The sequence below is a fragment of the Engraulis encrasicolus genome, chromosome 6 (genome assembly GCF_034702125.1).
Source record: "Engraulis encrasicolus isolate BLACKSEA-1 chromosome 6, IST_EnEncr_1.0, whole genome shotgun sequence".
NCBI classification, from domain to species: domain Eukaryota; kingdom Metazoa; phylum Chordata; class Actinopteri; order Clupeiformes; family Engraulidae; genus Engraulis; species Engraulis encrasicolus.
Window position 1 is genome coordinate 45,311,382 of NC_085862.1, and position 22,082 is coordinate 45,333,463.

The following is a 22,082-nucleotide window of genomic DNA, read 5'->3' on the forward strand; positions in this document are numbered from 1 at the left end:
ACCAAACCCCTCAGCTGACAACCTACCAGAGCAAATAGCAACCCGTTTGACTGGCGTGACAGTGTCCAATCACATTGAATTTCAGGACATTATGCAAACGTCCTCCTCCAAGCTAGCCAGTAAAAAATACAGGGGAGAGACAAAGTACTCTGGGGGTGTTCCATAAAGGCGGGGCTATCCAATTTCCCAAATGTTGATACATGGAAGTTCAAGGTGCGCGTAATGCGAGTGAACTGTTGATGGGTGCCATCGCAGCGCGCATGACGCGAGCCATGCTTAAATAATCTTCAATTTGTCAATAGCAATAGATCCCAGCTAATATGAAAGGGGGTAGGCAAAATTTGTGATTGATATAGACTGTAAACCCTCCCAACAAATATTTTGTCGCTGTTGCTCGGAATGCGCAATGCGCGCGTTCTATTCCATGCAATCTCGTCATCTCAGTGCAGTCGCAACTCTTTCAGAACAGAGTTCTTCTGTTGAACATCATCAGTGGCTCTCATGCAGTGGCCCAGCTTCGAATATTTGTATTTCCTCTGCCATCTACTGGCGGCATGGAGACCTTGCAAGTTATAGCTTACTGCGCCACTGATGCATTTCAATGTCCCCATGCCAAGACATTCACAAAGAAGGCCCAAAGGATGTTGGGGCAGGACTGACTGGTGTTAAAAAAAGAAGAAGAAGATTTTGTTGTATTTTTTTGTGAATAAATCGTAAGTGTCGGCCTACTAATAGGCTACAAAAGCATTACAATACAGTTATCAGGTGAATTTCTCTCTTTTCCAGGTGGTTGCAACTGACAGGCCTAGGCCTAGGCCTATGTGTCGCTTTGGCTGTAACGACAACCCCAACAGCATGAACCAGAAAGGCATAGCAAACTGCAATCAGGCCTACACACCAATTAATATTCTCATTGCCTTCAAGCACATTCAAACTTCAGTTAGCCTATCAGGCGATAATATTCATATGCTCCTGTTTGCGTCATAAAAAAACAATAGTAATCATTAGCAAATTATAATAATTATATCCTAATAACTAATAATAATTAGCCTAATAATAAAAAAAACACCAACAACAACACCACCACCACCACCACCAACAACAACAACAACAACAACAACAACAACAATAGCTTAATATATTATAATAATAAAGCCTCATTGCCTATGATTTGCCTAAATAGATTGGGTTCATTTCTATTCATTATTAAGGCCTAGGTTATAGCCTATAATTTGTCAAGGTCACATCAATTTTCCATTAACGAAAAAAAAAAATAACTAGGTTAATGAAACTGTGCCTATGAACATAGAGGGTGGAGTTTATGAGTCTTGAGGTTCATGTGTAGGCGGTTCACATCCTCATCGTCTTCACAGGAAGGAGAGAGTGTGGAGTCTTCGAAGGTGGGGAGTGTGGAGTCTTCGGCGGTAGGAGAGTCGCCAGTCTGATCCCCAGTGGACTCCTCAGATGGAGGACAGAGAGCTGTCTTCCTTCGCTTAGTTGGTAACTCGTGGCGTTCCTTTGGGGGTTTACGCTTTCCCAGAGGTGGAGGTGGGTTTGGGGCATTGACAATTGTGGGCACAGCGTCAGATGTCAGCCCAAGACGTCTGTGAAATGATGACAGATAACAATTGGTATTGCACATGTCTTGTGTTATTTGACAAAAGTTTCTGTAAAAGGCAGTTGTTGTGTTAACATATCTAATAAAGTGTTACCACCAATAAATTCCTCCAAAAACGTTTTCTGTTTTATCTCTTAACAGTCAATATAGTATATAATCTTTCCTGTGACTCATCAATGCGAGCTGCCGTTTCATATTTAAGCAATAAATTCTCCGTTTATTGTCTAAACGAGAACAGCATGTTGATTCCAGCGCTCTCTCTCTTTTCTCTCTCTCTCTCTCTCTCCCTTTCTCTCTCTCTCTCCCTCTCTCTCTTTCCTTCTTTCTCCCTATCTCTCTCTCTCTCTCTCTCTCTTTATCTCTCCCTCTCCCCCTCTCTCTCTCTCCTCTTTGTGTTGGCAGCGCTACCTGGATGAGGCAGAGAAGGGACAAAGAGCGGTACATGCGGGAGCTGGAGAAGTATCAGAAGACGGAGGCCTACAAGCACTATACCAGGAAGGTGCAGGAGAAACAGAAGGGCAAGCGGCACAGGGGAGGTATGCAGAGAGAGAGAGAGACGTTATTAACCCTCAGCGCAGACAGAGCCTACCTTACTGTCACCAAAATTGTAATTGACTATGTCTTTCTAATCTGTTACTTAAAGGACAACTGCACTGTTTTCATTGAGCCCGTTTTCTGAGTCCTCCGCGATGTTTTAGAACCCCCTCACCGTTTATTTTCATGTTTCCTGCTGTCGTTATTTGGCTAAATTGGATTTTGCCTCAACCGGCTTTAGAATGGCCGTCTATGGGCATATCCAACTATGTTCCTGAATCCACCCTTAAAATTAGTTTTCAATATTGTGCAAATCACCAAGTATTTAGGGGTGTTCACAAGTATCCCACAACAATTTTCATAGCGCAATATGGTTTCTGTCATGTCTTATGTAACATTTTTTAAATATATATTTTTTCTTTAATTTATACCTTATCAAAAATGACAGAAGCCATGTTTCGCTATGATAATTCTTATGGAGTACCAGTGAACACCCCTGAACACTTGTTGACTTGCACAGTATTGAAAACAATTGTTTATATTAGGGTAGATTTAGGAACATAGTTGGATATGCCCATAGACGGCCATTCTAAAGCTGGTTGAGGCAAAATCAGTCAAAGCAGGAAACATGAAATAAACGGTGAGGGGGGTTCGAAAACATTGCAAAGGACTCAGAAAAGGGGCTCAATGTTGAAAATTGTCCTTTAAGGCTCTCTGCAGTGTCATCGCACTGTTGTTATGATGTAGTTGAGAATTTTCAGCAAATAGTGAATAGTCCCGCTAGCAACCCCATCTGTGAGGCTACTCCCCAAACAGTATGTGTTGTGTTGAGTGTTAAATCATACATACACATTGTATCGCCATCTAATTTGGCTATCATCAAAGTGGGCACTGCACACACGGTAGTTCTTATTCAACCGTTCAGGCGTAATCCTGCGTAGGGATGCATTGCGCAGATTCTGGACCCACTTCGCACACCTGAAACATTGAGTTCAAACACACAGAGGTCAAAGACAGACTTAATTCAACGTGCAAATTACTACTACACAATTAGGGTTGACACCATCTTGGGGAAAACAAATAAGGAACACCTCATTTGCATAGGTGTGTGTCAAAACTTTGGTATGTCAGTATTTTGTGTTTCTGTATGTCTTAGATGCAATTTCCTAGATTTTAACTACATTTCAGCCCATTCTGGGTGTTTACAACTAGCTAACTGACTAACAAACAGGACTTGATTTCCATATAAAATGCAGAGAGAAATCTCTGTTACTGTGGTATATGCCAATTCATGCATTTTCTGTAGTGAAGTTTAATCAATAAATAACATTAAGTAATCAACGAAATTTAAATAGATCATTTAAATTTCTTTAGCCATTCTGGTTTTTGTCTGGTCTTTAAATCTGTATGGCAAATGGTCAATAGGCTATCTTCATGTTAACCTAAGTGATTATTGTGTGGATTTAATCAGTAGCAGTGTATTACAATCTACAAAAGCCCTCCATAATTTTAAGCATAGAGACCGGACCCCCTGTTTGAAGCGCAAGCTCATCTTTCCATGGACCTCCTAAAGTTCTTTAAAAAAAAAAGCTTTCCATAGTTCTATGCGATACAAACACGACACACGACTCCTATTTGTATATACTAAGAGATACTGTCATACTGTCATTCCTGATGCACATAAGAGAATAAAAGGAAAGGTAATCGCCTATTGTGTTGCTCGGTGTGACACAAATCTAAGACAACAAAGTGAAGTTTCGTAGATGATGCGAGGCGGAAAATGGAGGGAAAGAAACCTCATGATCACGCTCAAAACGGTTGCACAGATAATAGTATAGCCAAAATTTGATAATAATATGCGATGGCGAGTGATGTAGACGTGTCTGTATTTCAAGGCACGGGTGAAAACCATGTGTACATTTCAAGCATTGCTTGCAATACAATATAGCGTCTTTGGCATGGCAGTATAGTTTTAGCCACAGCTGTCTCGTCTGTCCCAAGACAAAAAGGACGATGCTGCACCATTGATGTAATTCTAGCAAAGAAACACAACTGTAGGCATAGTGTCCATTGCATTACACAAAAAATAATCCAGCAAAAATTCAACAACACTCAATACACGTAAACAAAACCCTCGATTTACACCAACGGGGCGGGCCTCTAGCCCGATTTACAGAGCTCCGCTAATCAGGTTGCTTCAACAATATAAATTCCAATAACTGCAAAGGTCGATAAACCATTGCATACAACAAAACAACATCCCATCGTAATTGCATTACGCTCTACATCCGAACTTGATCAAACACAACACAATAGACAACAAAAACACACACCGTATTCTGAGTTAGTAAGGTCCCGCTTTTTTTGCCGCTTTTTTGTCACACAAAGCACTAGTTTGTTCACAATAGCTTTACTTTAGAGAAGTAAGATGACCAAGTGCCTATACCTATATGCTGTTTTATAATGGTCATATAAATGCACTCCATCCATCGGTGGGACATTTATGTATAAAATGTACTTTGCTGTACTCAACACTACGCAATAGCACTAGCAGGCCCACAGTAGTAGAGCGATGCAACCGGGAACTGTCGTCAGCAATTTAGTAAAATAAAGGAAAAGTACATTACCTTTGTGGGTCTTTTGGGAACCGATGGAAAGATAGATCGCCAGTTGAGTAGTAGTTCGTGCAGTTAATTGCAGAACACTGCATTCGTAAGGTTAAATCTTTCGATTTCTTCGGAGAAGGCATTGCGAGACTCTTCCATGCATAGGAAATGAATGGATGGCTGAAACAAGATGGCCGCTTTTTCACACCAATGCTAAATTGCGACACCTACAGACCGATTCCCATAAAACACGCTTATGAACTCTCTAGATAAACTCCACCCTCTATGTTATGAACACATAAAGGACAGAAACACAACGTGAGAGTTGACGTCTGTGGGCGGGGACCTTTACAGTAATATCATTATCTTTGTGGAAAACCCTACACGTAATGTTGCTTCTGGCTGGACATGCGCATAGGTGATAGAAATATGGCGGCCCAAGTCTGACGAAAACTATTAAGATCTGCCCATATTTCGACAGAAAATACCAAGGTAAGTCTGTATTTACAGTGTTATTTGATATTCTCGTGGTCTAAAGATGGCAAAGATCTCATACTGGGTATTTTAGAGTTAGCTGTGCCCATGTAATAGGCAATTCAGGAATAGGTCGTTTTTTGTCAACACACTTCACAACACTCGCAGCAGCAGCGTACGTACGTAGTACGATACCATATTTCTTGGTTTGTGAGCCTAAACTACGGGATGCAATGGTGTAAGTATCCCACTTTCGCAATACATTTAGTAACACTGCCCATTTATAAAGGCTTTAATGCTGCTTGATTTGGCGTGTTTACACAGAACTGAAGTTCTGAATCATAAATGTGGCTACACGGATGCGGAAAAGGCTAACATAACACATCTACCAGCATGTGTCCTACATGATGGAAAGATATTGGTGGCTAATATTTTGTTTACTCAAAGCAGGACTCATCATCTTACCTTAGTCATGTGCAAGAGGTGACTCACCCATTATGGAAGCTGTTAAAATATATAGTTGCGTTGTGAATGTATGATTTAAACTACAAGTAGGCTGTACGATAATTGCGCATCTTGTGAAGGTTTCTTCAAGTAAATGGACAAGATTTGTCAATTTAGTGTAGTGCTAAATCAGTCATACATTCTTTGTGGTAGAGGTTGATTCGCCTGCTTCGACTCGTTGAAGATGTTTCTGGAAGTTGTAGGCTTGTTTTGAAGTTTATCATTCGAGTAGGCCTAATGCAGAATGAGACTTTTCGTGTCAAATACAGTTTCAAGTTATAAAATCAACTAAGTGTGTGCAGACCTGTACGTTGCCATTTTTTAAGATAGTTTAATTGCCTACTAGTAGTCTAATAAACATCTAAAAGCAATCTAATTTAGAAGTACAATAACCTACAAGAAATGCTACTGATGATGCTAGTACAGCACATTTTTCCTGTCTCGTCAATATGGGTATGGTTAAAGGGGTTTTTTTGTGTTTGGATCTCTGGGCCTTTCTGTGCTTGTGTCTGTCTCAATTGTTGACTGTAGGCAGCCCGCCTGTCACATTATTAGGCACTGTTTTTTTCTCCCCATGGTCTGTCACAGCATAACTTCCTAATGTGCCCTGGCTCTTGTGATTTTGGGAAGATTCCCTCATCATTCTGTAGAAGCCTAGGGCATAGCCGTGGGGTTAAGAGGCCTGGTGCACAGGAATGCATTCCTTGACACAGAGCGGTAGGTCTATATCCACATGAGAGATAATGTGGTGGTGGACTGGGAGATGAAAGTATGTTTTGTTTTAATGAGCGGGAAACTTTACTCCGCTTCCCAGCTTTTTTTAATGCCATGAAATATGATGCGCTGTGTTTTAAGTTAAGGTAAGCGTACCCATTAAGCCCACCAAAATCTAAATTTCTTTATTTTTCAATCATCTTCACATAATTTTTTTGTGAAATATTTTGTTAAATAGTAAGATTTACCTCTCTTCTCAATGTTTGTCACTGAGTTGATGGATATTTCAAAGTACAATATGAAGATTTTTTACGAGAAAAGTGAAAAGTCTGAATGGGCTTAAATGGTACCATTGGTACCATTTAAGCCCACTTGTGTTCCAAATAAGCTCATATAGTTATTTCTCTATCAAAATACCTGGTGAGGTGTGTGAATTGAGTTTAAACAGTGGAGCCTACATGGCATAAATGGTTTCAGACCAAAAATGTAAGATTTGCTAAAAAAAATAGTGCATAAAACCTAATTAAATATTACGGCATCTTTTACTTCATATACTTCATAAAATTCTTCATCCAAACAGAGAAATGTATTTTTTCTTATTGATTATTGTTAGTTCATTACATTACGCCTTTTGAAGCAACAACTTTGGATTGTACAGCACTTTTTATGTCCCTCAAAGGCATTTTTCATAAGCATGCATGCAAACTTGCATGCATTTCAATGGGGTGTACCATTTAAGCCCACCTTGTACCCATTAAGCCCGCCTATACAAAAAGCTATTTTATGGAAATAATCAACTCCACAAAACATTTCATGATGCATTTCTTTAAAGACCAATGCCAAACAAACTGGAATATGCTTAGAATTCATACCTAACCACCTTAAGTCTTACGGTAGAGTAAGATAAAGATGGTGTGTGGTTGTATCAAGAAAATATCGGCGTGTGCTCGCTCATAAAACACATCTTTCCATTTGAAGGGAAATGCTATAATTTAGTAAAACACTGCATGTATATATATAAAAATCATTACATTTACCTCTTAGTTCACTAAATATGAAAGTATTTTCAAAACATTTGACTTAAACTAGCTGATATTCTATGATTTCTGACATGTCCCAAAACAGCAAAGTTTTGAGGCAACTTCTTGTCAGTAGTCCTGAGACTGGATTCACTTGGACGGGGATAACTCGACGATAAAAAATGTGATTTGTTTGCAATAAAAAACATTTTGTCAGTTACTAAACCCTTTAATTGGATAGGGTGATGAACAACAAAATTCACCTTTTCCCTTTCTTTAAATTGACCTCAAAGTTGAAAGTGGGCTTAAATGGTACATGGGCTTAATGGGTACGCTTACCTTATATCATTTCCCAGATATTCTGTATCTGTAACACCCCACAGGTTTAGGGATGCACTGATACCGAGACTGGTATCGGTATCGGCACCCGATATTGCTCATTATACTCGTACTCATACTCGTACTCGTCAAGCACTTGCCGATACCAGGAACGATACTGCTATTACACAAAACAATGCAAAATCTTGTCACATTCTGTGGACTTGAAAGCAGCATGGAAAAAAGTGCCACCTGATACATTTAATAACATTTAAATCTACATGGAAATGGACAATAAAAATATCACAGGTGGAAAAAAACAATTCCATGCATTTATTTTCATTGTATTTTGGTGGTTAAAGGTATCGGTATCGGTACTCGGTATCGGCAAGTAAGTTTACACACATTAATGTACTCGTACTTGTATCGGTTTTCAAAAAAGTGGTATCGGTGCATCTCTACACAGGTTCCAACTATTTATTCCATCTATTAATGTTTCTCTCTCTCTCTCTCTCTCTCTCTCTCTCTCTCTCTCTCTCTCTCTCTCTCTCTCTCTCTCTCTCTCTCTCTCTCTCTCTCTCTCTCTCTCCACTCAGTCCTGCCCCCTCCCCCATTCTGTCTTTGAGATGTACACTAAAAGTTCTGGAAAATGCAAATCACAATACAAAGGTGTGTGTGTGTGCGCGCGTGCCGTGGTATGACTTGGTTGGGAAGAAGAGAAAGCTTAAAGATCATGTAGGTTTTCAGCAACCATAGCTGAAGTAAAAGCCCACCTGATATCATCAAGCATGCACCTGGTCTTGGGCCAACCACCCTGTGCCATTTGGTTTGGGTACGTTGCTTCTCATCTGTACAGGTGTGAGGCTTTCTGCCTGAACCCTAAACGCTTCTCACAAAAGGTGTCTTTCATTTCAGGCAATGTCTGAATGCGTTATTCATTTCAACAGAACGAAAACAACAAACATATTTTTAGTTATGTTTTGAAGCATGGTTCAACCTTGACAAAAGACAGACAGTGATCTGGAATGCTGGGAATTAAGTTAACCGGAACATAAGTTGAAAAGAACCAAAATGGAGTGTGTGTGTGGTTGCCTTCTTTTTTTAATTAAAAGTATACAAGAACTTGCATAGCACTTAGGAAGAAAATCTCCAACAACAAACTAAGGTGAGCTGGAGAATCAATCACCAGTACTAAATCAATCGTTTCTTGGCATGCTACTGTCACAGTACTGTCATTCAATTTAATCCGTTTGCAACTTTTTTTGGATAATGTTGCTCGGAGACAGGTAGGCAGGTAGGCAGGTAAACAAACCAACATTAAGCTTACACCAGAACCAAAAACATACCCTTGTTGGCATTGGGCATTTCCTCTTCCATATTAGGTTTAGTAACACTTATCTGTATACAATGCTTGTCTTTTGTTTTGTTGAATGTGTTCGATTAATTATTAATACACTTTATTTCCCTTGTCACCTGCTGCAGGGTCGTGTTAAGACACTGTGGTGCCCCCAGGCACTACACATTGTAGGTGCTGCCCACTTTATGAACAACAATATTTGTAAAGTTTGTGTCATATGGTGCCCCCTAACTTGCTGTAAATGGTTGGTGTCCCTGGGCACTGTGCCACTGGCCCTTATGGATAATCCAGCGATGCCTGCTGTCGTCCTTTTCCTCTCAAAAGCACCTTTGCTCCCCAGGATGCTGCATTACCATTCCCCCAAAGCAGCCCTGTGTCCGACACCAGACACTTTTGTATCTGTGACATGCATTTTATTAAGTGGAACAACAACAACAAAATTATGCTGCTCGAAATATCATGTTAAAAAAAGACAAGCGGGAGCCTGGTGTTGCTGACTTTATTTTTTGTTTTTAATCAAGTTTACTTAGTTAGTACGTAGTAAGTTATTGAAATGAATGTGGGTGTTTTTTTTCTTAGCTCCGCAATGCCCAGAGCCTAGAGCCAAGCCTGTACTGCGTCCAGCAGCCTGAAGGGAACTGTCAGGGCTCAAAATGAACTTTTTTCATCACCTGCCAAAGGGGCTAGTAGATGTTAATATTACCAAACACACACTTGCTTGTGGGTCAAAGTGGCTGGTAAGTTTGTTTCTTTTTTTACCAGCCAAACTGAATTTTCACCAGTATATTTTACCGGTTTGCGGGTGTCGATTTAGAGCCCTGTTCACTAGGAGTCAACAGCACAGCAAAGGGCAAAAGTGAGGACACTTCACAATCATTCCCTTATTAGTTAGGTCCCATGGCATGGTATGTTCCCTCTCACCCTCCCTTTTTCTCTTTCAATGAGAAAGATGGAATGGATGTTGATGGAGAAAAAATTGAAAGAAAAAGAAGAAGTAGGGTAAAATAGGCCCGAGTTGTAACCTTTATACAGTTTGTGGCTGTGAGAGAATATGGGGCACGTGGGATGACACCAGCAGCATCTCAGAATTTTGTTGGCAGAGAGTGCTGTCATTCTTTTCCTTTTTTTCACAAATTAAAAAAGGGGGGAAAAAACCTGGAGCAGCTGGAGTCCAAGATTACTGTGACATTGACTTGTCATGATCGTGCCTCCATGGTGCCATGAGCCGGCCTCCCTCTGTGCCCGCTCTGCCTCTGCACTGCTGCCACTCCTGCCACGGCTGCTGTCAGGTGTGCGGTGTATAAGCCTGCACTGTGGCCCTGGAGCCACCAGGGAGATGGGATTTAACTGGAGCTGGGATTGTAGATAGAAACTTTATTTAACCCCTAAGGGGAAATTTGTCAATACATATTATAATTATATATGGAAAAGATTCAAAAGAATGATCATGATAATCTTTTCCTTACTGACTGACTGATTTGTTTTTTTTTTAGTCACGACTTGCGTGCAGAGACTCTATAAGCTGCTATGTTAGTCTGTCCGTCCGCCTTATCGGAAAGTAAACTGATTTGCTTTTGGAAGGGATTTAGCGATTTGGCTTTCTTGACCTTGTTTTTGTCATGATTTAGGAAAGGACAATGCTACTTCAAATCATAACTGACTGTAAGCTTAAAACAACACTCCGTTTTTTTGGACACAGGACCTCATTTCCGAGTCAGCCAGAGTGTTAGAAGTGTCTCCAGATCGTTTTTTTGAAATTCCATGCAGTCCTTGTAAAAGAGCAGGTTGATGTTGCTAGGCTAGCGCAAGTGATCCACTTTTGTTAACATGACCCAAAAAAGCAGTCTTAACAAATTCAATAAGCAATTAAATCACATCAATTATTATGCCAGCAGGCTTTGGATGTGAAGGTTTGTGGTGATAGAATACTGTTTCAAATAAAACTGACCTTGCCTTACATGGATTTTTGTAATACGGTGAACTAGTTTCTCCTAGTCAGCGGAATTTTACCTTGCCCTCGGCAGCTGTGATCAGATGTAAACCCACCCAACAGTGAGACGTCAGCTAGAACTTCCCTACTCTACATTACTGCGTTTTTAATGCATAGTGGATTATAAACCAACGACGTGGCAACATGGTAAATAAATGTGCATATAAAAATTGCGACAATAGAGCCCATATAAGAAACGTTTTCATTCTTTTCCTGTAAAAGACCAGGAAAGAACAAAGCAAGCTCCTAGCTGCAGGAGATCGACGTAAACACATTAGACGCTACGTAACAGGGTGGTCTGCAGTGATCATTTCAGCCCTGACGACTTCATAAAGTCCATCAGAATGTCCGCAAAGAAAAGTCTGAAAACAATTCTGCGGTGCCATTCACCTTCCCTGGTGTGCCAAGGACAGCCACTGTGATAGCCTACAGTCTCCAAAGATCAGGTTTGTAGGCTTACAGGCTTTCTGCTGCTGTCACGGTAGCAGTGTTTACTGATGATTATTTAGCTAACGTTACCTAAAACCTTTGCTGTGCTTTACGTGCTATGGCTGTTGTGCCTTCATTGTAATAGTTACACTGTAGTTACATAAACTTACGCGGCAGCTTTGTTCTTCAACTAGGGAACATCTCACAAAATGTTTTGATAACTTACCGCATTGACAACTGGCCATTGGGTCCAGCAGGTCCAGGTAATTTTTCGACTGAGAAGAATGTTTCTAGCACTCCACGATTGAGATACAGGTAAAAGTCCTGGCGCTCCGTTATGCACACTCGAGATGTGCTGGGGCTAGCATATAGACTATATGGAACGATGCAATCTCCATCTCTTGCATCTGTGGGGCAACTAAGTCCCAACTCGGCAGCAAAAATATTCCTCTTCCGTCTCCAATGGCTTGCAATTTCGGCACTGACACGACACCAATCCTGTTATTCTGTTCCGGCTTTCTGCTACAGTTTCAGTGGCTGCCTCATACAGACGCGCTCTCTCGTTCGGACCTTTTCAAATCCATCTCAACTCTAATGCAGTATATTCCGGCTCGTACAGGTATGCTTCTGAATTTGCTCGTCCTCGTCATCAAAAGCGTCGGGTTCTCTGGAAATTGTCATTCTTTTTTATGATCAGAGTTCGTCTGATCGTAGTTCTAGCAGACAGTTGCGCTCAAAACAAACTTAGCAGTGAGAACCGGTAACATAGGTGCTAGATATCAGTCTGCGACTGCCAAATTAGGAAGTACAAATTGCTGCGGGTGAGCAATGTAATTCTAAGGTTGGTTTACTCCCTAAATCTCTCTATCAACGTGGGTGTTTGTATCGATAGCCTGGCGAAGTAATTGACGTGCTTTGAGTGTTTATTGAATTTGTTAAGACTGCTTTTTTGGGTCATGCTACCAAAAGTGGATCACTTTGCGCTAGCTTAGCAACATCGACCTGTGGTTTTAGAATGACTGCATGGAATTTCAAAAAAACGATCTGGACACACTTCTAATACTCTGGTTGACTCGGAAATGAGGTCCTGTGTCCTAAAGTGTTGCTTTAACATTTGACCGAACTGGGCAGAATTATTTTTGCACGGCTGGCCCGTGACCACTCGTATGGCTGTGTACTTTTATGAAGCACACTTCATGGAATGTGCAGAATATAAAAGAAATGTGTATGAAATGAAAGGAATAATAATGACTGTAATAATTAAGAGTTTGTCTAACATTGTTACATTAGTCAGTTCAGTTCAGTTCAGTTCAGTTCATGTATTCGATTAATTGCCCAGCACTACAGGATACTCCAGGGCATTGCACAGGGCTTTGCAATGCTCCCTCCACCCAGCACGCCATGGGTGCAGGGACTGGCTCACGATAAACCACGTGGGGATTGAATTCACAGCTGATGAGAATAGAACACAGAACAACTCAAAGGGAAAAGACATGGCAGGCACACGCACACGTACACACACACACACACACAGTGATTGAAACCAGAGTGTTCGTACTTGCTTTGCATAGAATACAACACAAAAAAGCTCAGGTAAACATGACTGTTGACACACACACACACACATACACACACACACATACACACACACACAGTGAATGAGATCCGAGTGCATCTGTTTTGCTGTGCCCTTCTCTGCTACGGTGATAAACTGTGGTGCCACACTAATTGCTCTCTTTGGTGTGTCACAGGTCACTCCGGCAGCTTGCTTGGTTTTAATTAATTCAGAAGCACCGCGGTGTCTTTTATTAATCTCCTCTAACGCTTTGCCAATAAGCAACTGAAAGACCCAACTCCTGAGGATTAATCCAATAGTAATAACAACTAAGGATAGACCGATATATATATATCGGGCCGATATTTGCATTTTGTAGTGTATCGGTATCGGCCGATATGTGTGTGGTTTTGGCCGATACGCAATATTTACTATTTTATGTCATTCTGTTTTTTTAAAAACACCAAGACACTTTATTTTTGTATTACTTGATTGTTACACATTACTTGATTGTTACAAGTTCTACCTCAATTTGATAATGTTAAGGGAATGTTTATTTTTAACTTGAGGCCTGGAATATTTGTCATTTTTTAAACCTTTTTTTAACCCATATCGGCCCCAAATATCGGGTATCGGAAATCGGGTGATGAAAAAAAAATCAGTATCGCATTGGCCATTAAAAAACCTGTAATGGTCGACCCCTAATAACAACACATAAAGACTTCTTTGTCATTCATTGCAAACTGTGGTGGTGGTGGTGGTGGGTGTAGTGTATGTTTTATCATTACAGTTAGCAGCATTTTCTTTTAACTTAATATTTTCTTCTTCTAGGTGAAGATTGCCATTCATCCAAGTCATTTTAATCATCTCATTCATCTAAGTCTTAGCCCACTCTGTATTGTTTTTGTCCTTCCTTTTTTTTGAAGACTGAAAAAAATCATGGGGGAAAGGCCCACAGCACTCCCGTAAATATTAAAACAGTCGAGTCGTTGCCCTAGACTTCACCTAGACCAGCGTCTCCTCCCACTAAGCCTCTGGACCAGTGTGATGATCACTTAGGATCATTTGTGGCAGCCATATGAGTCAAGCCATTTCTTCAGAAATGACTCTGGCTCATATAGGCGATATTACTGTATGGTTGCATTTCTTCTCAATGGCTCATTGGTGCTTCTCATGTCATTTTTTTTTCAAGCATTAAGCTTATTATGAAATGGTTGTGGTTAGGGCTGAGCAATTCATCTAGAATAGTAAGCTATAGAGTAGAGTATCATTTATTCATCCCAGGGGGAAATCTAGAAAAAAATCAATCGGGTAATCACATCCAAGTTCAATAGTACAAGTATTATTCAGAACAGGGCTAAGTTTACGATAAATTGTATTGATGGTACTCTTTCTGATTATATTTTCTGTGCACTCCACTGGGTGTGTTCATGTTACCATTTCTTGAAGGCACGCAACCACCAGTGTATGGTCATGTGATTCTCCTCAGCCCAGTCAGGCGACTCTTTTTCATTTAAAAAATTCTGTTTCTCAACCAGGATCATGTTAAAAATGTAAGTTGTGTGTATGGTATATCAGTCAACACTGGAAAAATACATACAAAGAACATTTTCACCATATAACTGAGTCTTAGTTGTGGTGATGCCTGATTTCTGAACCCTTGCCTGTGTAGACTTGCATGGGTAAAATGTGTCAATTTACAGTGCTGAGCTGTGCGTGCGTGCGTGTGCGTGTGAGAGAGAGTAAGAGAGACAGGGAGAGAGATTTGATGATCCAGATCCAACTTTACTCCCTACCCTTCTAACTCTGCTTCCCTCTCAAGAATCCCGAATCCCGATTCTTTTTGAGGGAAAGTAAGTGCGTGTGTGTGTGTGTGCGTGCGCGTGCGCTCGTAGTAATATAGGGGCCCCACTGTAGTTATGAGTGGTGTCTGGATAGACTGGGGAGGCAAGGCAGGAGGAATTCTTTTCATGTCCAGCTGTGGACGAGAGGTGGAAGTGAAGCACAGCAGGACCAGGCAGGAGTTACACTCTCTCTCTCTCTCTCTGAAGATCTTAATTTAAATGTGGTATTTTATCTCAATTTTTTATTAAATTGACATTGAGAAACATTGACATTTCGGGGGGAAACGCCGCTTATCAATTAATTGTAAGTCGATCGATAAGGCTGTCAACTAATGATTAATGAATTAATCGATAATTTGCATCCCTACATCCTGGTCATCACGGTAGCGAACGTTTTTTTTTTTTTTTATGTAGCTGGAAGATTCCTTCAGTTAATCCTCTCTCTAGGAAACAAATGGTAACAGAAATATATCTGACCCGTCTTGAGAAATAGTTTTGGGTGAATCTGTTGGAGATGTACATTAATTAATATCTATTAGGAGGCAGATGTCTATTAATTAAATCTCATTTTTTTTACCCATTACTGGTGCGTAACGGGTTAACTTTTAATTAATTAGAACTCTGTTCATTAGTGTGTGTGCAGCATGCATAATATGCAGCATAGCTTGAATTTGGGATTAAAAACAACATGCAAATTAGTGCATAAAAATGTTGAATGCCATTTTGGTTCAGTGTGGAATAAACCATCCTGGTAGTGCTATTGAAATTCATGTGTATGAAATGAATTGTGCTTCATTCTGGGATGGGAGAGAAGAAAAAGATGCACACTCAACCATGCGCATCCAAGATTCTGCAGGCTTGCGTTATTAATGCAAATTAGCATTTCAATCAAAGGTGTCCCATTTGAAGAAGCTCCTTTTGAAAATTGTAAACATCCCTTGTGTTTCCTCTGCTTGTCATTTGTATCATTGATAGATTTTTTTTTTTGGGGGGGGGGGGGCTCTCTCCTTTCTGCTTTGTTCCAGCTATGACTGCTTCAGGAAAGAAACAAAAAAAACACCCAAAGCAGCCCCACCTCCAGTCATCAGCAACATGAAAAGCAAAGGAGCTTGGCAGACAGGCTGTTTAGTGTCTGCAGCATACTATTCACCCTGCCCTGTAATTTAAATCTGGAGGAGAGCCAAGCAGCTCAATATAAATTGAGTTTCTTCTTCTGCTGATGTGAAAGACAGTGTATGATTATGATTTTCGGCACAACCCTCTCTTTTTTTCTGCTGTGCGTGCGTGCGTGCGTGTTATGCCTGCTCTCTTCAGATGCCTTATAGAAGAAGATGAAATTCAATCAATTCCTGTTAAGATAAATAGAGATCAGTTAACAACAGGCACACTACTAAACACAGTTTTTTTGTCCTGATCGAAACTATCGATGATTTCAGTCATTTACCGTCGTCACTAGGCATCATCAATGACAGTGACTCATGTTTGGGGTGAGTCTGAGATCATTCGTCAGTTATTGGGTGATAGGTGGTGAATGGAGTTGCGCAGTTATGGTTCATGCACAGACTATTCTGGTTTCAAGCGTAATATTGTCAGTATTTGGTTTAAAACAATTTCCGGCATATTCCGTTTACATGTGTGGAACAGCGTTCTGCAACCAAAATATTCCCAGGGACACTGACACTTTCAGAACAAATGAAGAGTTTACATGACTCGTGCCCAAAATCAAATACTGACAGTGCCATCATTCCGTTGAAAATCATTCCCAATATTCTTCGCATGTAACTGGGCTTACCATGTCTTGTTGCCTTAAAGGGACACTGTGTGAGATTTTTAGTTGTTTATTTCCAGAATTCATGCTACCCATTCACTAATGTTTTTCATGAATATTTACCACCACCATGAAATTCTAAGTATTCATTGTGACTGGAAAAATTGCACTTTTCATACATGAAAAGGGGGATCTTCTCCATGGTCCGCCATTTTCAATTTACAGAAATAGCCATTTTTAGCTGCAAAAATGACTGTACTTTGGCCATACTAGAAAATATTAGTTTATTACTTAGTAAACTATCATGAAAAGGTCAAATTTGGCAATAGGCAGCCCAGTTTCAATGAGCAGCATACTTGCAGTACCTTTTTTGACCATTTCCTGCACAGTGTCCCTTTTAACACTGATTTCCTAATAGTGGCCAATAGTGAGCGGCCCACTATCTCCTGTGCGTAGGTGGGTGGTGGTTGGATGGTGATCTGTGGTCATAGTGTTTTGTCACCACAGCCAGGACTTTGGTCTAGGGTTCCTGGCAGACGTGATCTGTAGTCTGTTGAAAGTGAAAGGCAATGGCAGCATTCGATAAGTGACTCACACACTTCTGTGTAGTAACCAGATGATGTCAGCCTCAGGTTTTGTTTGTAACACGCATGCCAATGAAAGCACCGGCGCTGCTGCTTGCCTACACACACACGCACCCCCAACTTGGTTTCTGTTCAGTGTCATCTCACAATTCATTCTCTGGCTTTCATTTCTCGTCAGCCCTCTTCACAGAACAGAAGTGCATGAACAGAACATTTTTTAGTGTGTCTGTGATTATAACTTTGGTAAGGTAATTAAGAACAAACGTTCTTGTGTTCCTTTCTGCCCCTGCTTCTGTCTTTACCCAGGACTGTGTGTTGAGGAGCGTTAAGAGACCAGAGAGAGAGAGAGAGCATCTGGGTTGTGCAGCCAACCGATGGTCAACATGGGCAGAACCCCGCTCAAAGGTAAGGCACTTGTGTGTGTGTGTGTGTGTGTGTGTGTGTGTGTGTGTGTGTGTGTCTGAGTGTGTTTTGATCATGTCAATTCCATTAGAGACCTTCAGACCAAACATGGCAAAAGTGGCAAGTGGCAGCAGTGATTGACTAGGAGAGTAAGAGAGGCGCTGAAGCATTTTTGGCATCTGGAGGTGTTTGGGCGTGAAATGTGTCAAAAAAGACGTTGAGCTTCCGTCAGTACCAGTCAATAGTGGAGTGCGTTGAAGATCTCCTATTGGCGGTGCACTTCCTGTCTCTGCTGCATGCTTCTCCAGCATGCCTGACATGTGTCATGCAAACACTTGACTTTGCCTTGACTTTGTGGTTCTCCTTCCAGATCAGAAGGATGGTAAAAAAGACAAACCGGGCAAGAGCACCCCAGCGACCAGTCCCCCACCCGTTAAAGGTCAGTAGCCTGGGGCTCTTCACTTCATCATGCTTAGTGCCGTTGCCTACACAGTCCCCCATAAGAAATCTGAAGCAGCGGACTAGTTGTAACTGCTAAAATACATGGATGCGGTAACTTGCCGCTTTGAGTGGGCGTCCCATCATTTCACAAATTGGTTATCGCTTGGAGGTCATGACTCCTCATTATCATGAAGTTCAGCAGGATTTTAAAAAAAATGTTGCCTGCCTCATTTCTCTACGTCTCCCCAAGCTTAGCAGAAATGGATCAGAAAGCTGCTCTTCAGGAAGTAAAATCCTGTCACAGGTTCCGTAATTCATTGAATTAGCTGATTATTGTCACTCTACTAGCGATTAAGATTACTCCTTGTCAAGGTAGATGAGCTCATTTGTTTTCTGATTCTTATGCTACTTCTTCTCTGATTCTTATGAACAGTAGCCCAAATGTTGGGGAGTTCTCCACAGAGTGTTTGGCCACACTACTAGAGAATATCTGTTCTTCCCACTTGTCTTCGGTTGTCCTCTTTCCTCTCCCCCTTTGGTTCCCCTCAGCCATCTTCTTTTTGTTCCTTGTTCCTTGTTTTGCATTTTGCCTTAGCAACGCTATGTAGTTCCTTTTTCTTCCTTCCATGGCCCTACAGTTTGGAATTGTCTCTCTTGGAGGGCTGAGGAATCCACTTCTCCACTGGAGGAATCCACTCATCCTAGCTTGGTTTTGGTAATGGTTGGTCACAGCCAATGGAGGGCAGCAGACACAAATTTAGGCCTTGGCTACACTTGTGCGGATGTTATTTATCTGTTTACACAGCATGTGGATAAAGCATTGTGAGTGAAAATTTGTCACAGGTGCGTTTTAGACATCTCCACTTATAGCTCTGGGTTTAAAGATTAAGGAGCTAAATCCATGTTTACGTGTAAACAATAGGATGGATGTGTTTACAAACATATCCATATACATGTAAACAGGCTCTCAGAAATGCCTTTTGCTCTGTTACAACAAGGTGATGAACAACATGTTGAGATGAATTTTGGAAGCATTCAAAGGCTGATGTGACCCTAAATTGATTTTGGGTTTTTTTTTGTTACAATCCTGAGGGGGATCTTTGATTCAAGGTACTTGTAGCAAATGGATAGTGACATTAATTTTTGGAGTGCCCTCTGCTGTTTTGAAAGTGTTGTTGCATCTTATGCCTCTTTTCCACTACCAGTTTTCTGGTAGGCCTACAGCTCGACACAGCGCGACTGCGCCACGCTGTGTGGAGCTGTGGGCCTACCAGAAAACCTGCAGTGGAAAAGAGGCATTAGTGACTGATTCAAACTATTAAAAATGGGACTGTGTATAATACAGTATGTTTTTTTATCTTAAAGGAAAAGGTGGCAGCCATTTTTGAGCATAGAATCTAAGCTTCCCATGTTCTATTTCCTGCTTTTGTGGAGCTTCATCGCCACTCTAGATTGGCCTTGCCATGCGCTCATGACTAATCAGAGAACAGGGGAGAGATTTGGGAGAGAGGGGGTTAGGTGAAGAATGACGTATTTCATATTGGCAGATCTCCCATTCCGACAAAACATTGGTGATAAGGTAAAATCGGACCCAAACGTTAATGAAGTTTACCCCTCCCACCTGTAATTGGTGCTCAATTCAACAGCTCCAAACACTGTAAGAAGTTAGTATGAGGTGAGAGATCAGACTGAAGACTATTAGTTGGAGAGTTGGTCTGTGAATCGGGTGATCGTAGGTTTGAATCCTCATTTCAAAAACTTTTCCACTGGTCTCTCACATGGCTGAAGTGCCTGTAAGAAAGGCTCAACCCATGCGAAAAAAAAGCTGTAAGAATTCACCACCACCGTCTCTAACTCCACACTGCTTCAGGGACTGTAACCTGTACTTGAATAACAGTATCTGGCTTTGCATGAAAGTTTCTGCTCAATTGAATCCAGTGTAATGTAATGTGATATGATCATTATGTGTCTCCTTTGATTGCAGTGCCAGAGGTGTCCTTCACCTGGGAGGAGTATATGAAGGAGACCAACTCCACTCCCGCCCCTCCTAACTGCTTCAGACAGGTAAACCGACTTGAGTGAATGTGAAAGTTATTAAACCATCGTCATTGTGACTCTGACACACGGCATTTTGGCATCACATAACAAAAGTGCATTTATGCCTCAACCACGCAAAGGGGCTGCCCAACAGGCACTCCAAAGAGAGTAGTGCAGCGTGATGGTAACATGCTTGGGTACCTCAGGAATGTAAAAGGATGGGGAGAGGGCTGATTAATCACTCCGTCCACCCACTGGTGGTGTCGTGAATCGAAATGGCAACTCTTGGAGCTACAAGCACTTAAGATCAAGGTGTGAGTTAGCCACTAAATGTTGTAATTGCATAGTGGTGGAATATAGAAGGCAGGTAAACACACAGGTTTAACAAACTCGGGTAACCAAACAGGATGCCACCTGCACTATTATTTTATTACTATTTTTGTGTGTGCGTGTGTGTGTGTGTGTGTGTGCGTGTGTGCCTATATAGCATTTGTGTACCTGCGTCTGTGCGTGTCTTCATTTGGTTGTGTGTATTCTGGGAATTCAGTTTTCAGTTCAGCCACATGTCATGTCATGTATCAGCCACTACACCTACAGTGGCTGCAGTATTGGCCTGAGTCCACAGTATACTGCAGCTCCAAGTGCAGGTTGAACCATAACCACAACCTTTATGTACTTCCCTCCTCACTGGAAAAACTGAACTGAAATGGGAAATGGGTTTTTTTCAGAAATAAATGGGTTTCTTCATAACTGTGTGCCCTGCCCAGCCAGTTTTAGCAGAGAGACTATTGGGCGAGGAGAATGTAAAATATCTTTGATTTTAGTGTTGAATTTTACGGTTGCTTTAAATACGCCCAGGGAACCTCCATCTCAATCTTCTTACTGCACTTGCACCAGTGGGAAAAAATGAAAGCTCTCCAGAATAGACCTGGTCAGATTTTCATTCTTCCAGGTCATATTAGAAAAGGAGGAGGCAAAACCGCGCTTAAGCTCGAAAAGTCCAGTTGCTTAGGACTAAACTCTTGACTTTCCTTCCCTGAATTTGACAAAGCATATTTTACTGATGCCTCTCCATGCTTTTATCATGGTTCATTGCTTATTTCACTATTCATTTAGCCAGAAACTTAGTTTGCTCTGTTTTTAAACATACCTAATAGCGGTAAACTAAATTTACTCAATCAGTTACTTACTTTATAGTCCATACAGTGCTATTATATCACCTGTAGTTTGTTGAAGAAGAGTGTTACACTAGAGTTATTTATTTCGCCTCCTGTCCTGTGTCATTTCCCCTCCCCGTCCCTGTAGTCAAGGATACCACCGACCAATGACTTCAAGGCGGGCATGAAGCTGGAGGCGCGCGACCCGCGGAACTCCACGTCGGTGTGCATCGCCACGGTGATGGGCATGACGGGCACACGTCTCCGGCTGCGTCTGGACGGCAGTGACAACACCAACGACTTCTGGCGCCTGGTGGACTCCTCCGACATCCAGCCTATCGGCACCTGCGAGAAGAACGGGGACATGCTGCAGCCGCCTCTCGGTACGGTAGTGGGCCAGCACGGGGCCAGCACTCCTTTCCAGTCTCATAGCTCATAACTAACTCCTGCTCAAACGTACACACACTCAAACATACTGCAGCCACCACACAGTATGTTAGTGAGTCAGCACGGGGCCAGCACTCCTTTCTAGTCACATTAACTATGTTGGGGTCCGATGTGTCTGATCATATAGTCTCAAACACACACCACATGGTACACACACTCAAACATGCTGCAGCTCCCACTAGGTACGGCAATGGGCCAACACTGGATCAAAACTAGCTCCCAGTAATGTAGCACATGACTACAGTGGGATCCCTATCTCTGATCCTACAGCTCAAACACACACA

At 41.5% G+C, this 22,082-nt stretch overlaps 2 protein-coding genes across 4 annotated transcripts in view; one reads left to right on the forward strand and one right to left on the reverse strand.

Moving 5' to 3' along the window:
* Positions 1–1,297: 1,297 nt before the first annotated feature.
* On the reverse strand, positions 1,298–5,037 carry LOC134451578 (52 kDa repressor of the inhibitor of the protein kinase-like). The gene is made up of 3 exons (XM_063202083.1): positions 4,780–5,037; positions 3,002–3,130; positions 1,298–1,604 (listed from the first exon to the last, which is right to left on the reverse strand). The coding sequence occupies exons 1-3, from the start codon at positions 4,899–4,901 to the stop codon at positions 1,298–1,300; spliced, it is 558 nt and encodes a 185-aa protein (XP_063058153.1). The 5' UTR covers positions 4,902–5,037.
* Positions 5,038–5,174: 137 nt separating this feature from the next.
* Positions 5,175–22,082, forward strand: part of LOC134451356 (sex comb on midleg-like protein 2) — a 51,000-nt gene continuing 34,092 nt past the window's right edge. For 2 of the 3 annotated variants that reach the window (XM_063201767.1, XM_063201768.1), the window contains exons 1-5: positions 5,175–5,250; positions 17,621–17,719; positions 18,087–18,155; positions 20,142–20,221; positions 21,500–21,734. In XM_063201767.1, the coding sequence (XP_063057837.1) occupies positions 17,689–17,719; positions 18,087–18,155; positions 20,142–20,221; positions 21,500–21,734 (415 nt within the window). In that variant the 5' untranslated portion in view covers positions 5,175–5,250; positions 17,621–17,688. The remainder of the gene's footprint in view (positions 5,251–17,620; positions 17,720–18,086; positions 18,156–20,141; positions 20,222–21,499; positions 21,735–22,082) is intronic. The other variant, XM_063201769.1, reaches the window with a different exon arrangement.

Bases quoted from the DNA above. Each gene is read 5' to 3' on its own strand.
- LOC134451578 (XM_063202083.1), bottom strand. From the start codon at position 4,901: ATGCCTTCTCCGAAGAAATCGAAAGATTTAACCTTACGAATGCAGTGT. The intron at 3,131-4,779 runs GTAATGTACTTT...TCAATGTTTCAG, and splicing joins TTCCCAAAAGACCCACAAAG to GTGTGCGAAGTGGGTCCAGA. The intron at 1,605-3,001 runs GTATGTATGATT...ATCATTTCACAG, and splicing joins ATTAGATGGCGATACAATGT to ACGTCTTGGGCTGACATCTG.